The sequence below is a fragment of the Silurus meridionalis genome, chromosome 18, assembly GCF_014805685.1.
Source record: "Silurus meridionalis isolate SWU-2019-XX chromosome 18, ASM1480568v1, whole genome shotgun sequence".
Lineage (NCBI taxonomy): Eukaryota > Metazoa > Chordata > Actinopteri > Siluriformes > Siluridae > Silurus > Silurus meridionalis.
Window position 1 is genome coordinate 21934905 of NC_060901.1, and position 16848 is coordinate 21951752.

Sequence of the window (16848 nt, forward strand, 5' to 3'; positions counted from 1 at the left end):
TTAGGCTCCAGTCTGAGTAAAGACTCCGCCCATTACATTTCTACTCGAGTTAAAAGTATTCGAAAATCTGCCTTTTTACTTTTAAAGGGATGTGAAAGTTTTTTTTCTTAAAAAAAAAATAACAAGTCGAAGGAAATTAAAACAAGAAAGAAAAGAAAACGAAGGAAATGTTAAAATGCAGAAGAAAACAAAACACGAGGAAAAAAACACGCATCCAAATAAACACACACCACAACACACAAAATCCCACATCCACCCCCCCCCACACACACACCACATACATTATACATACATAGATGTATACATACACCACACGTACATTACCCCCCCCCACACACACACACACAAATATTAAAGCAAAGAAGTATTAAAGAGAAATAAATGTGCTTTTAATAAAAGATGGATTGACAAAGTAAAAAACGTGTACAAACAGAAAGAAAAAATTTATTTAAAGTTTCCTCTACCTGTTCTCATGGTGCAGGTGAGGAACAGTGTGACCCAGAGAACGTTCCAGAACTTCCATCTCCACCAGCGTCCACTAATGTATGAAACCCTGCAAAACAGAAAGAGGAGGAGATGAAAATTATACAGACACACAAACCAAACAAATAATAAATTAATTAATAAATTAATAAATAAATAAATGGATGGATGGATGGATGGATAGATGAAAAGTGGTTAAATCACTCCATCCATCCTACTGAGCTCATTGAGCGGCTCACAGAACTGGCTCGAAACCACTGGAGTGTGGTCACACACACACACACACACACACACACACACACACACACACACAGTACAATCCCTTCATTCATTCTACCTGTGCTCTCTGTAATATGTTTTAAATTACAGCATGGAAAACTTTTTTTTTTGTCTCTCACTCTCTTCATTTCACTCATTCACTCAGTCCTCACAATCACACCCTCTCTCTCTCTCACTCAGTCACTCAATCACTCATTCTCTCATTCACTCGCTCACACTCGTTCATTCACTCACTCGCTCACACTCGTTCATTCACTCACTCGCTCATTTACTCACTTTCTAACTCATTCACTCATTTGTTCATTCTATCAACCACTCACTCATTCACTCCCTCATCCTCTCAGTCATTCACTCACTCACTCATTCTATCAATCACTTAATCCCTCATTCTTTCATTCATTTACTTACTCACTTATTCTCTCAGTCCGTCATTCACTTCCTGACTCTTAATGACTTGTTAACAAGGGCTCAAGGCTGATTTTGCAGGTGTGTGTGTGTGTGTGTGTGTGTGTGTGTGTGTGTGTGTGTGTGTGTGTTCATCTAGATATCGGTTCCCATGAATAAATCAGACACCAATAACCAGTTGGAGCACTATTGAGCAATCCGTGAGAGAGAAACAGGAGCTTTACAGAACTCACTCGTTCATACAGAACACGTGGAATTTAACTTTTCATTGGCTGGAGCTGATGCCATGAACATGTTTCCATGGCAACGTGTAAAAAAAAGTGAGTGATTAAGTAAAAGAATGAGAGACTAATTAAAGAATGAGGGAATTAGTGAAAGGGTGAGTAAATGAATAATTGAGCAAAAGAATTAGAGAATAAGTGAAAGAATGAGAAATTGAGTGAGGGACTGAATAAATGAGAGAATGGGTAAATAAATGAGTAAATAAGTGAGTTGGTGAGTGAAAGAGTGAGTTAAAGAATGTGAGAAAATGATCAAGTGATTGAGTGAACAGTACAAACATCTGTCCATACTGCTAACCCAAATAAACCACATTGAGGACATCTGCACATCAGCCGACAATTGCAATCTATGCGTGCGAGCTTGTGCACATTATATACGACATATACAAATATACAAAAAGAAAAAAAAAAGCATTATTTCTTATTAGATGGAATTGTAGACGAGTGTGTGGCTGGGGTTCGCTCTCAGAGCTCCAGGGCAGAACATATAAAGAGCTCGATTCATCAGCTGCTAAAGAACGACTCGGGAGAGGGAAAAAAAGAAAGCGTCAGCTCTGACATTCACACTTCATCTAAAATGTCGGAGGGTAAAAAAAAAAAAAAGCCAAATGCACAAAAAAAAAAAAAAAAAAAGCCAAATGCACACACAAAAAAAATGAATAAAAAAAAAAAAAAAAAAGACTGCTGTGGGGTTTTTGTCATGGAGCCTGTGAAGAAACATCAAAACAAATCCGACCTGTTTCTCTTATTTATCAGATTTTTTTATGACGTCATATATGCAAAAAGGGGAAGAAAAAAAACACCTACTTTTATTTTTAATCTCTTTTTATACGTTTTTCTATTATGACTAGACCCCTTTTGGGAATTTCTGGGCTTTAAGCTATAATAACTAATAATAATAATAATAATAATAATAATAATTATAATATTAATTATAATAATAATAATTAATAAGATGCATAAATGTGTTTTCTGTGTTTAGGGTCTATTTTGGAAAAAAGCAAGCAAGAAATAATAAAAAAAATTTAAATAAAACTTCTGGGAGTTCTCGTGTTGTGAGAGATGTGTACATGCGTCACACCACATCTCACAACAATGTCATGTTTTGTTGGGTTGCACAAAATTCTGTACTGAATTTCTTACTGCAGTCCTTCTACTTTCTTTTTTTCTTGATTTAAATTTTTTGTTTTAATTTAAGAAATAAAACCCTGCATTTACTGAAACTCCGACTATATTATTATTATTATTATTATTATTATAAATGTATGTACTAGTTTGTTAAGTGTTTTTTTTTTTACTTTAAAAGCCATACATAAAGACATTTCCCCCCCAAAAAAATAAAAAATTCCAAGCCATCAATAAAATGCGCAAAATATGTGGAGCTACTTTTCTGTGGATCGCCAAGTCCACTCCTTCAGCTTACACCCTGAGTGTGTGTGTGTGTGTGAGTGTTTTATTACCAAACTAAACGCACAAAGCATATCTAAAAAATGCATAAATCTATGTAAAAAAAAAAAAAAAAAAAAAAGAAGAGGGAAAAAAACTTACATTATTTCATTGAAGCGAGTCTCCTCGGTCTCTCATTCTCCCTGCGACTTCCACGCGCACTTTCCGTCCACTCCAACACTCCCAAGATCTAATCCCAGATTCCTGCTGTTGTATGTATATATATGTGTGTGTGTGTGTGTGTGTGTGTGTGTGCGCGTGTGTGTGCGTGTGCGTGTGCCACTCCACGAGCTGAGACAAATAAAATTTCTTTGGAAAAAATTCACATTTCCATTAGAGAAATTAAAGAAAACGGAGAAGAAGGAGGAGATCCTGGAGATGAAACTTCACACAGGACAGATACTGATCCAGTGGAGGAAGAACCGCACACAGCTCCGCCCTTCACTCCTCACAGTGCTCACTCCTTACTGCTGACTCACACACACACACATACACACACACACCTACAGAAATGAACACTGAGCGTTGGTAGACAAGTCAGACAAACGAGAGAGAGAGAGAGAGAGAGAGAGAGAGAGAGAGAGAGAGAGAGAGAGAGAGAGAGAAAAGCGAGAATGGGCACAAGACAGTGAGTAAATGTTAGAGTGAGTGAGTGAGTGAGTGAGTGAGTGAGTGAGTAAATGACGAAATTGGTGAGTAAATAAATGGAAGAATGAAAAAGGAGAGTGTGAAAGAAAGGAAGACTAAATGAGTGAGTGAATGACTGAGTGTGTGTGAATGAGTGAGTGCATAAGTGAAGGAATGAATGAATAAGTAAATGAGTGAACGAGTTTGTGTGAGAGAAAGGAAGACTGCATGAGTGAGGGAAGGAGTAAAGTGAGTGAGTGTGTGAATGAGTGAGTGCATAAATGAGTAAATGAATGAATAAGTAAATGAGTGAGTGAATGGGAGGGAGAATGAGTTTGTGTGAAAGGAAGACTGGATGAGTGAGGGAATGAGTGAAGGGATAACTGAGTGCATGAATGAGTGAGGAATGAGAGGGCGAGGAAATGAGTGAGTTTGAGAGTTAGTGAGGGTGATTGAGCAAATGAGTGAAGGAGTGAGTGAGGAACGAGTGATGAGAGTAAAAGCGCAAAACATTGAGGGAATGAGTGAATGAATAAGAGAATGAGTGAGTGAATAAGGGAATGAGTGTATGGATGAGGGAGTTAGTGAGTGAATAAGGAATAATTGAGTGAGTGAATGGGAGTGCAATAATAAGTAAATAAAGGAATGATGAGAGAAAAGTGCAAGACAGTGAGGGAATGAGTGAGTGAATAAGTGAATGAGTGATGAGAGGAAAAGTGAGACAGTGAGAGAAAGAGTGAGTGAATAAGTGAATGAATAAGGGAATGAGTGAGTGAATAAGTGAATGAGTGAATGAATAAGGAAATGAGTGAGTGAATGAGTTTTGAGAGAGAGAGAGAGAGAGAGAGAGAGAGAGAGAGAGAGAGAGAGAGAGAGAGAGAAACAGCACAAGACAGTGAGTGAGTGTAAAAGAGAGGGTGAGGGAATAACAGGAAAAGAGTGTCTTAAATAGTCAGGTATCCACAAACTTTTGTCCATAGTGTTAATCATGGAGTGACCCAGTGCATGCTGGGAAAAATGCAAAACCCGGTCCGTTCCTTTCTGTTGTCATCGATAAAGAGGAAGGAGGGCGTTCAGGCAAATGTAAAAGGTGCTCCTGACTACCAGATAAGCTCAGTGGTGTTTATTTTCCTTTTCTGCTTCGCTTAAGGCTAAGACTGATCTGAAGGAGAAACAATGGGCGTTGAAAACGAGTGGAGCGATCGAGGGGAAGCGAGTGCTTTATGGTGATGTTCACTGGTCCACACAGCCAGGATGATCATGAACTCGCAAAACGTGTATAATCATCTCACAATAATAACTCATTAGGCAGAAAGATAGACAGATGAACAGAGATGGCAAAAGTGATGAGAGAGAGAGAGAGAGAAAGAGAGAGAGAGAAACAAGATAGAGATACACAAAGAGTGGAGGAACGAGAGAGAGAGAGAGAGAGAGAGAGAGAGAGAGAGAGAGACAAAATGAGGAACCTGTACCAATTCCAATATGATACATAGATTAAAAGGTGCAGGCTATTTGTTGGTACCTCAAATAATGTAAACTACAGCAAGGGGCAGATGTTTCTCTTATAAACCCTACAGTTATGGAACAGCCTTTTAAACAGGGTTCTTAATTTTCATATAACAAGAAGTAAACACAACAATCCATATGCTTCTCTCCTTGTTATCTCTCTTCTCTGTCTTTTTCTCTGTCTCTGTCAAGTTAAACATGCTCCTGAGGTTCCAGTGCCCACTCTTCCTGTCCCTCTCCCATCCTCGGATCTGCCCACTTCGTCCTGGTCTGCCTCTGGATGGTGTTCTCCTCTATTAAAGGCAGCTGGAGATGTTTCTCATCAACACCCTGGGGATCCATGAAATTACGGAGTAAGAACAGGAGCTTTGCGGATTTGGACTGTAGTTAATGTCAACAGTCTGCTACACTCACTCAGGACTACAGTTTGCATCTGATCATCATCATCACTGCAACCCACAACAGTGTTTATCTGTAATAAATGGACATTCGGTGCAACCCAGATGAGGAAAAGGTTCCCTTTTGAGTCTGGTTCCTCTCAAGGTTTCTTCAGAAACAGACAAAGTGAGAAAGCGAGATAGAGTGAGAAACAGAGAGAAGAACAGACAGAACTGAGACAGAGAGAAAGAAAGTGAGAAACAAAGAAAGAGAGAGACACAGACAAAAAACTGAGATAGAGAGAGCGAGAGAGTGATAGAACATCAGATTCTGTAGAATATGGATGAAAGATGTGTTTATTATCAGAACTTTAATAAAGTCAGGGTTGTAGTGGATCCGTAGCCCAGGGAAGTGGAAATACACCTTCATTGGGCACAAAAAACACACAAAACACACAAACGCACAAATATAATTTTAAAGTAAGCAGTCAAAACAGTGATCCTGATGTTCTAGTAAGTGCATTAACGTCATTTCTGTGGGAACCCGAACCGAACCGCCGAGAGCAGAAACCCCTAAAAAAAAAAAAAAAAAAAAAAAAATAGACAAAAAAGACGGAAATATAATTACTATTCGTTTAAAAATCTAGGATTCGAATGCTTTCATTCAGTCTAATACCATGTTTCATTAAAAGGCACGTTCAGATGCACCTGACACATCATCCTTTAATTGCTATCCCTTTTCTCTTTTCAGCAAGTAAGAGGGCAGATGTGGAACAGATGTTTTATTGAGAGCTGAACAGTTTATAAAGGCCAGATCAGTGATAGTAGGATGCGAGCGAGGGAGGGAGCAAAAGAGAGGAAGGGAAGACACAAAGCTCTCATTCTTTGCCAATGGTTAGAAGCCTGAGGGCTTTCTGTAGATTCTGGATGGCCGTGGAGACGTCTTCGTATAGTAGAGCGTTGCCGGCGTACTTGCAGTACTTCTGAGCCTGGGTGAAGTCCTCCGGCGTGAGGTGCACCTCGCCTACGAGGAAGTGAGAAAAGAGAAAACCAAGAAACGGTTGAGAAAAGAGATCAGATTTTGGTGTTCCTTTTTTTTTACCTGACAGAACAGACTAAACTTACTAGGGGCGGGGCTTGGGTGGGGCTAGGGGCATGGCCTGGGGCGGGGATTGTGCACCCATTGGATCTCATTTACGCTCTTTTTTGCTTTGTCACTCTTTTTTCTGGAGGTGGAGGCAAATCTTGTGCATGTGAAACACATTAAGTCTATCTATGGGGCGGGACTGGGGGCGGGGCTTGTGTAAAATACTATCACTCACTCTATATAATTCAACAAACAAGTGAAATTGGGTTTGCAGACGTTTTCTAGACTGGTGTAGAAAAAACATCTGTAAATATAATTATATGATAATAAATTCCGGATGGAGTTTCATTATCCGAGTGTTTATTGAGATGTTAATGGAGTAACACTGATTGTTATCATACCTTGTTGACTGGTGCTGATGGGCGTGGGCTCAACCGCAGCTACGGTCCGGGGAACAGGGACTGGTTTCATGGGTTCTGCTGAAAATACACAAGGGTCAATCATTTACAGTTCCATTTATGCCACTGAGAACTCTAAGAAAGAGCGTAACGATTGAGGTTGCCAAATCCTGGGAGCTTGAGCAAGTCCCTCGACCCTTAACTGCATAAATAAGACTTTCTGGATATGGGCTTCTACCAAATGGAAATTGAGCAGGTGGGAATTTTGCTAAAGGTCCCATCAGTGGAGACGTGGTGGTGCTGAGATTTGAACTCACAACCTTCTGATCTAAAGTCAGAACTCAATTGGTTCGATCAAATTCTATTCAATCCAATTCAACACATACATACAGGAAGCGAGGAACCACGACGATGGGTTTGAAATCATGACCTTCTGATCCAAATACCAACACCGTAACCACTGAGCTACCATTTCCCAATTCTTTATATTTTTAACCAAACCCTGGAGGTCAAGAACATCCAAGATATTTACCTGCTGGATGAGGAAGATCTGCGGGTGTGTTGGCTGGAGCGTGAGAGCCGGGAGGAACTTGGACGGTGTTGTAGTTGGGTGGAGGCATAGACGCCGGTCCTCCGTCCGTCGGATCCGCACTGGAGGAGGGGTGCGGCGGAGACGGCCCTCCGGCTACGGCGCCGAACTCATCGTCTGTGTGGAGAGAGAGCATGTTCGCATCATCGTTAAAAAACGACTTGGACTTCGATCAAAAGTATTCAGAGACAATCATCAAAGTCCTGGCACGCTAATGAAGAAAACCTCAAGATAATGAAAAAGATTTATTCCGAAAATAAGAGAAACTTGCTGCAACTGGCAGAGAAACCGTCATAAAACTATCACCGTTTGCTCTTAGAAGAGCTTCATAGATCATCCACACAATTCCAACCCACGTAAAGCATATCTTCATGGAGCTGGCTTTGTACACAAGAGCATCATCATGCTGAAACATCTAGTTTCCAAGCAAAGGGAATAATTTCATGCCACCGTTTAAAAATTGTGTGTCTCCAAATTTGTGCTCACTGTTTGGAGAAGAAGCACAAAAAAAAAGTCGGAAAGTCGTGTGTCCCGATACTTTTGGTCTACTGCTGGGCGAGAAAAAAAAGGATTGCAGACGCAGTGATGATTTAAGTATAGTGAGAATTCCTCGGAGCTTGGGTGTGCTTGGCTTCAGTATTTCTGACCCACATTGCTTCTCCTGCCAAATTTCTCGAAGAAAAAAAAAAAAAAAGAGGAAAAATTGAAAACAGATGGATTTAATGAATAGGATGAGACAGAACAAGAGAGAGAAAGTAAGAGAGAGTGAGAGAGAGAGGGAGGGAGGGAAGGAGTGAGAGGTTTCTGGGAACCCGCCGTACCGAGCAAGTTTTAGAAAACTGTTTTTGTTGAGCTTTGCAGAAATAATTCGATCAGTATAAAAGCATGTCGCTGACATCGCGGTCTGCAGGGAATATGCACGAGCACTGTATGAGGTCAGCTAGTGAGTGTGACGGTCCAGATGTTTACCAGAAAAGAAAGAAAGAAAGAAAGAAAGAAAGAAAGAAAGAAAGACACAAATGAACCCACTAAAAAGTCAGAAAAATTCCTTCTGTTTCTATAGCAACAGTTACACAAGCAGTAATACTCATTATACTAACCTACTACACACACACACACACACACACACACACACACCACACTAACCGCAAACTAAATACACTAACTACACACTAATCACACACTAAATATACACTACCTTCACACTAAACACACACCGGCCTAACCGCACACTAAATACACTAACTACACACTCACCACACACTACCCATATTAATTAAACACACAGTAATGATAAAAACACACACACCACACTCTCACCATGCAATAATCACACTTACCACACATTCACTACACACTAACCACACACAGTAATTATACAAACCACACATTCATTTAAACAATTTCCCAATGAGATCAATACAGTATTCTGATTCTTATACCACACACTGACCACACACTGACCGCACACACACACTGACCGCACACTGACCACACACACACTGATCACACACACTGACCACACCCACACACACTGACCACACACCGCACACTGATCACACAAAAAATAATCACACACACTGACCACACGCTATAAACTGGAAGGAAGATGGAACTGATGCTTAAATCAAATGTAAACATTGATGCTTTGAACGGCATGTAAAACACTCAATCTGGGTTTCTGGGCCTCTGCATGTGGGTGTGTGTGTGTGTGTGTGTGTGTGTGTGTGTGTGTGTGTGTGGTGGGTGTCCCTAAGGGCCAATTACATCATGACTTCATCTTTGACCTGCAGAATTTAGTTTAAACATGATCCACCCAGCAGATGTTGAGAGACTGGAGGAAAAAAAAAGAAAAACTGCTAACCTGCCTGTTCTATGGCCAAAAGTATTGGGACACCCGCCTTTACCAAACTGTTTCCTCAAAGCTGGAGGCACACAAATTGTGTAGGACGACTTGGATGCAGAAGCATGAAATTTTCCCTGCACTTGAACTAGGAGACCCAAAAATCCTGTTCCAGCAAAGCCACGCCACGGCTGTGCACAAAGCCAGCTCCATAAAATCTCCATAAAATCTTGAGGAACATCTTCCCGTAATATAATATCAGTTTATAATGAGCGCGAATGGAGACTAGATGTGGAATGGGACGTTTGAAAAGGAGCGATCGAATGGTCAGGTGTTCTGCATTTTAACTTCTTCAGATCTTCTGAAGGACGTGTGATTAATATTAGAAAAAGTGATGACTCGGAGTGAGGTGAGTGTTCCAGGATGCCACACCTTCCTTCTGGTCAATCACATTCCATTTCTCAAACTGACCTTTGTCACTACTAGAATTCACATCTTCCAGACGGCTCCAAGCCGTGACACACTTTTCCACGAGCCTCTGGGAATTTCCTACAAAGAGCCCCCCCCACCCCACACTGAGCTTTCTCAGTTCGGAAGAAAAAGGTGTTTATTTTCTCAATAGGAAGTCCATAAAGTGCCACTGTTTGTTAAAGGAGGTGCTGATATAATATCAGAACTTACCATATGCTTCCCCTTCCATGCCGATCGGACCAGACTGAGGGGTCTCTCCATTCTTCAGGCAGTTGTGAATGTAAGTCGCCTTCCATCGCGCATACTTCCTTTGCTGAATGTTCTGGAAAAGTCCCACCAAGGCACAGAGAAAGAGGGAGAGAGTGTGTCAATAGTGATAAATGATTAAGATAAGGAATACCGTGGAACCATAATCAGAGCTGCATGAGGAGATAAAGCCATGAGGGTCTATAAACAGGAGATGTGATTTATTTGAGAATTCTATGATTCATTTTATTATGAAGAAAAAAAACCCACTTTAGGTGATATGTTTTTTGTTTAAAAAATTATATTATATATATATATGCTTTATAATATATGTTAACAAAAACTGGCACAAAAATTCTGAATGTCCTTTTTCTTTTCTCTTTTATTTTCCCCCAAAAGGCTTAGCGATCAGGATATTTAAAATAATAAATAAATAAATACAATTGTAAAAGAAAGTTTATAGTGAATTCATCTGGACATTAAGTCACTTTAAAACAATAAATAATACATTAAATTGTATGAAATTTATGAGTGAAAACAATTTAAAATGTTATTCCTAACGTTCCTGAACATTCGGTCCCGCTGCGGATTCCCGCGACTTAAGATAATCCGCAATTTGCTGTTAGTGACCCGCAAATTCTCAGAACCGCAAATTATTGTCCTGTCCTGTATATATAATTATGTATTTATTTTTTTTTACATTTCAGCCTTTTTTTGACCACAGGAACATGGAGACAGACGTGAGACGGATTTGAAAAGTATATATATATGACTACAGTTCAGAATAAAGCCAATATATAAATAATTCCAGCAATAAAAAGTTTAATATACAGAAAAAAGTCTAGATTGTAATATAAATAAATTATTATTATAGAATAACAGTTTAGACCTGCAGTGTGTTCTGTAGACAGAAGCCCTGTAGTACATTAGTGTGCTGTTTACTTTTTTGCAAGTAACCCGATAAGGTAGACCTCAGGAGGCCTGCTCAGCGAGAGTCGCCTATAACGGAGAACCGGCTCTGAGGCTGTGTCGGGTTCACGTCGCTCACACAAGGCCCACTTATTTAAAGCAGCTCAGCCAATCAGAGAGGAAAAAAGACTCAAAGGAACACTTTTCGAACACACACACGCTATTAGTCGGGATCAGACACGTGAGCAGACGTTGATCAGTTCCACCAAGTTGCTGCTGTGGATTTCAGATCAAACACTGACCCTGTTTCGTTTCTTACCTCCTCTGACAGCTCGCCAAACACAGACAGCACATCGAACAGGAGGCTCGCGGTGTAGAAGGACTTGATCATGTTCCTGAGGAGAAACCAGAAGGTCTTTGAGTCCTCATCGCTTTTACGCTACATAAAACTAATCTAACACGCTCATCATTTCTCATGACACTCAGTGGTGGATAAAGTACAAAGTATTTTGAGTAAAACTACTAATCCCCTGCTTATATATACACACACACACACACACACACGACACCCCTTCAATTTCTGATTTATTCAGTAAAAGCACTGATTCCCCGTTTAGATTAGACTCAGCCATGATATAATTCTGGTCAAAGTAAAACTAAAACATTTCTACTTTAGGTAAAGGACTAATCTCTGGTTTATATACGACTCCGAACAAAGTAAAGCTCCACCTCTTACACTAAAAACTAATCTCCTGTTTAAATATGACGCTGGACGAAGGAGATTGCCCTCTCGCTTACATTTCTCGAGATGAAACAAAAAATGAGTTTTACTTTAACTGTAGGATTTAAGCGGGGGATTAGTACTTTCACCCAAGTAGAACGCTCTTATACCAATACGACGGTTCTGATTGGCCGACGCACCATCGCCTCGTCATTCATAATAACTCCGCCTCTCACTTTATTATCTCCCTCCTGCTTATCATATTTCAAGCGATCGTCTCGGCTTCTCGTTTTCCAGATACGCCCTGTGACCAGCCACGCCCATAAAAACCCAAACACTGGTGGTGTAAGCCCCACCCCCACCTTACTTGTGAAAAAGGCCTGATCGATCCTCGTTGTCAGCATAGAGGAACATTTTTAAGGCGTAGTTCTCGATATGGGCATTTCCCACAATCTCCTGGGAAATGGATTCGTTGCTGCTGAGCTCTTGCTTCATCTGCGGACAAGAAAGAAATCTTGTTTTAAAAAAGCCTTCGCCAAAGAAGAAAGAAAAGTTTTTCACACACTCGGCTTTCTGAATGCGTCTGCGGAGAAGCTCGCTTTATCCCCGAGACTTTCCGTGACTCATCGATTCCTGGGATGCATCGGGCTTCTCCGATTCCTCGCCACAATCCCAGCGTAATGAAACCTTGCTGGAGGTTTGCCCACACGTGATCAGCGGCCTGGTGCATAAGCTAAAGGAAAAGTTCTAGAGGAAGCAGGGGAGTTGGGGGGGAACAAAAATGCTCAAACTAATAACATCCAGTGTATTTGATAAGGCCAAAAGTTTTAGGACACCCGACGGTATAAGAAGTCTTCGGATGCGGTCGTATGATATTTTCCCTTCATTTCGAGACCCAAACTTGGTCCAGCATGACAATGTCCCTATGTACAAGTCCATGAAGATGGACTGGAACGACACCCCAGGCCTCCTCACCCTCACCTACATCAGTAACTGACTTTACTAAATACACTTGTTGCACAAATCTCCACAAAATCTGGTGGAACATCTTCCCAGAACCGTGGAAGTTATTATAAAAGGACTAAATGTGGTATAGGGAGAAAAAAAATGTATTGTGGTCAGGTGTCCGCAAACTTTTGGCCCTATAGTGTACTTTGTTCTCGAAAAAATTATCCCATGAAAGGATCTAACAGTGCTGTAGGACAGTGGATCGGTTGTCGTAGTGAGGTTGAATGCGTGTCCTCGGTCTCCGGGTTCCCAGGCCGGATCTTTCTTGTCGCTCTCCCTGGGGCGCATTACAGAGTCCCTCGAGTGCAGAGGAACACTGGAGCCCTTTTTTTAATTGGCTGACCGCAGTTACAGAAAAACGGCCCGTGTTTTTTTTAAGGATAACAACAAGACCAGAACAGGCTTGATTGTTCTCACCGGAGCATGAACGAAGCATGTCGGGTTGGACCCTTTGCAGCTCTAGGACCCTAAAAAGGAGGCACCAGGAGGCATGGAAATGATCCTACAAGATCTCGGAACAACTCTTCCTTAAAAAATTCATTTGTTCCTCACCAGGCAACAATCTTACACCTCTTTTAGTCTGCACTGGCAAATAAATTATACCATGGTTAGTCCGAATACTGGATTGTGATTGGTGGAGAGAAATGTGTCAGGTTTTTGAGTAAGGAAATGACATCAGTAACATCTTGAATTCGTCGGTGCTGAGAAGTAACTATGCTATAAATGGTACAAGGTAGATGTCGACTATACGGATAATCGATTGATGGAACTTTCAGCAAAAATCTGTACTGATAGTTTTTCCGGGTTGCGTTATCCGTGAACAGCTGCGGTTAAACTATACAGGTTTCTCCAACGCATTAAATAATACACATCTCACCTTCTCCAGGTGGTCCATGAGCTTCACGAGAAACTTGCGGCATTCGGGGGTTTTGCTGTCCAGCTTCATCCCCGTCTGCATGGCGTAAAGGCGACCTGAACCACACACACAACAAACATGGATGCTCATTCGGGTACAAGGGTGTTAGTAAATGATGTAGGTAAGGTGAGGAGGCCTGGTCCCTCCATTATGAACCATGTAAAGCATGTCTTAATGCAGCTGGCTGGAAGTTAAGGCAAAATTTCATGCTTCCGCATTCAAAAATGTCCTATACAACTTCAATTTTGTGGGAACAGTTGAGGCACAAATGAGTGGAAATGGCAATACTTTTGGACATAGTGTGTACAATGTTTGTAAATATATTTATTTCACATTTTATTTACTTACTGTTTATTCCTTTTTTTTAATTTTTATGCCATAAAAGCATCATTTTTGACTGCGTACGATTATGAGAAATGTAATTCGACTTTGGATTCATTATATAATCGTAAAATATAAAAATATATATATATAAAAAAAAAAAAGATTCAATCCACGTAAATGAACGTCAGCGGATGGATGGATGGATGGATGGATGGATGGATGGATGGATTTAGCGACTCGCTGGACAGAAGCTGCCTCGCTGAGGACGTTTATAACGAGCGTTTCGGCTCCTCGGGGATCGGATTGTCCGCTAATGAGGCCCTGTACCGCCCACGCGCAAATCCAAATCCCAACACGCACCGAAACTAAACGCTGCCTGGGGAAATTAAAAAATGTCCCGGCTTCTTTATAACCCGCGTGGCCTTGAGGTAAACTCGACTGTGTACCCTCTGGGCATGACTTTTTAGCCAAATTATAGTGTATATCCAGAAAATGACCACAATTTATCATCAGACGGGTGAAACAAAAAAAAACAAAACAAAACAAACTAAATCTACTGAGGCAAAAAAACTAAACAATGCATTAATAAAACAAGCTCTAAATGATTTCCGATCGGTGGGCGGAGCTCATCAAATTGGGTAAAAAATATTTTTTATTTATTTAGGTAAAGGAATAAAACAGGGTAGTAACATGCTGGCCTTCCTGAAAAGCACAACCTCGGCAGAACAACATGAAACACGGCTCACTGCGGAAAAACGCTTCCATACAACATTTTGTGTGAAAATATTTCAGTGACATGGAAAGAAAAGAATGCCAGCCTACTCTCCATCTTCTTCTCCTCCTCCTCCTCCTCCTCTCTGTTCTTCCTACTACAAGGAGCTCATTATGTGGCTCGAGCTCCACTCCAGACGTTGGAACTGGTCCAGACGAGCAGGAGAGAAACAAGCTCAGCTACTGAACTTACAGTCTGAAACATCCGGGATAGAAAATCACCTCGAGAAGGTTTACAAACGTCTGCAGTTAACGAGTCTGATTACAAGTCTGATAATAAGGTTTAATTATAGGCCTGATTATGAGTCTGATTATCAGCCTGATTATGAGTCTGATTATCAGCCTGATTATGAGTCTGATTATCAGCCTGATTATAAGTCTGATTATCAGCCTGATTATAAATCTGATTCATCATCTGATTAACTCATGAAAATTACAATGGACTCAAATCAGAAAAGTGTTTTACTGAACATCAACAGGAATTTACCGTGGTCAGTGCTGACCCCATGTGGTGACACACTCTTTTATACACACACACACACACACACACACACACACACACACACACACACACACAACTGGATAAACCAGATTCTGTTACTCAGCATGTTTTCATATTTAGACATTAACCTTATACACTCTACATACTCATATACATTAGATCTATCAATCAATCAATCTAACTATCTATTCATCCATCCATCCATCCATCCATCCATCCATAATGTTTAAAATAACTCGCTATCCAGTGAATCGGTTTAAACGGTGGGTCTCATAGAGATATATATATATATATATATATATATATATATATATATATATATATATATATATATATATATTGAGAGAGAGACAGACAGAGAGAGAGAGAGAGAGAGAGAGAGAGAGAGAGAGAGAATAAACCTGACACTCACAGTAATACGCCACCACCGGGTCTCTCTTGTCATGCTCCAGCGCGGTCCTGTAATGATGCTGGATGGCCTTCAACTGAGGTGGAACCGCCATACTGACCCAAACCGAACCTGACAGCACACACAAACAAACCCACCCTGTCAGTCACTTCCGGGTCTGAACACTCAGGAAGTGTACGCTGTGTGTCGTCAGGGCGTGAGCGCCCTCTACAGGTGTGGAGGATACACAGTGCTAAATCCAGTTCCCTCCCACACACACATATACACACAATAGCGTTCAAAATTTGAAGTAACATAACTGCTTATTATCTATAATAAGGTTCGGTCTATATTTATATCTATATATCTATATATCTATTCTATCTATTCATCCATCCATCAATCAGCTTTGCAATGTATAAACTCGCTAACTAGTGAATCGGTTAGTAAACCGAGTCGTGAATCGGTTCACACTGCGGCTCTCTCCTGCAGGACAGTGCTGTCAAAACAAAATTACTAACACGTATTGATATATCTATATATATCTATATATATATACCTATATATCTATATATCCATCCATCCATCTATCCATCAATCAGCTCTGCAATGTATAAACTCGCTAACTAGTGAATCGATTAGTGAACCGAGTCGTGAATCGGTTCATACTGCAGCTCTCTCAGGAAGAATAAATATATTTTTTTCCTGCAGCACGTAGCTGTAAAAACAAAATTACTAACACGTATTTTTAAGTTAGGATATTTATGAAACCTAAAAATACATAACGTGGAACTTTTCACTGAGCATTGAACGTTTTCCTGAAGACATGTATTATTATTATTATTGTTGTTGTTGTTGTTGTTGTTGTTGTTATTACTTGTGTAATACAGTATGCGTCTACACGAGAGAAGTCCGGATGCCTACAATTATCGTACTTAATGAAAAAAATCGTAAACATTTAGTCATACAATGTGGACGACGTTAATCTTGTGTGTTTTAGGGCTTTGAGTGTCACACTGTCAAAACCTTCCTCTGTTTGGGTCGTTGCTATGGAGACTCCGTACCTTCAGACCACCACCAACACTAATTTATTGTAATTTGTATTATATTTATTTTCAAAGATTTGTTTTTACTTTTTATGTATTCAATTTTTGTTGAATTTATTTTTTATTTTAAACTGACTTTTTAAAAAAGAAACTTTTTAACTTTTGACTTTATTATTTTGTTTGAATCTGTTTATAAATGTTTTTACCTTGAATCTACTTTTAAAC

At 40.2% G+C, this 16848-nt stretch overlaps 2 protein-coding genes across 9 annotated transcripts in view; both read right to left on the reverse strand.

Moving 5' to 3' along the window:
* The window catches only part of adgrg6 (adhesion G protein-coupled receptor G6), a 30764-nt gene extending 27367 nt beyond the window's left edge, over positions 1-3397 (reverse strand). For 4 of the 6 annotated variants that reach the window (XM_046873466.1, XM_046873465.1, XM_046873464.1 and 1 more), the window contains exons 1-2: positions 2997-3366; positions 465-553 (exon numbers count right to left, since the gene is read on the reverse strand). In XM_046873466.1, the coding sequence (XP_046729422.1) occupies positions 465-553; positions 2997-2998 (91 nt within the window). In that variant the 5' untranslated portion in view covers positions 2999-3366. Of the gene's footprint in view, positions 1-464; positions 554-2996 lie in introns of all 6 variants that reach the window. The other 2 variants (XM_046873460.1, XM_046873461.1) reach the window with 2 other exon arrangements.
* A 2774-nt stretch (positions 3398-6171) lies between these two features.
* On the reverse strand, positions 6172-16473 carry vta1 (vesicle (multivesicular body) trafficking 1). Of its 3 annotated transcripts, XM_046873493.1 has the most exons (9): positions 16455-16473; positions 15602-15709; positions 13554-13648; positions 12036-12163; positions 11267-11342; positions 10003-10114; positions 7422-7595; positions 6893-6970; positions 6172-6428 (listed from the first exon to the last, which is right to left on the reverse strand). In XM_046873493.1, exons 2-9 carry the CDS (start codon positions 15690-15692, stop codon positions 6283-6285), a joined length of 900 nt encoding a protein of 299 aa, XP_046729449.1. In that variant the 5' UTR covers positions 15693-15709; positions 16455-16473; the 3' UTR covers positions 6172-6282. The 3 variants fall into 3 exon arrangements, with proteins under 3 accessions (XP_046729449.1, XP_046729450.1, XP_046729451.1); XM_046873494.1 differs by lacking the exon at positions 16455-16473 and having other exon boundaries at positions 6893-6967; positions 15602-15771; XM_046873495.1 differs by lacking the exons at positions 15602-15709; positions 16455-16473 and adding an exon at positions 14739-14889.
* Positions 16474-16848: the final 375 nt, after the last annotated feature.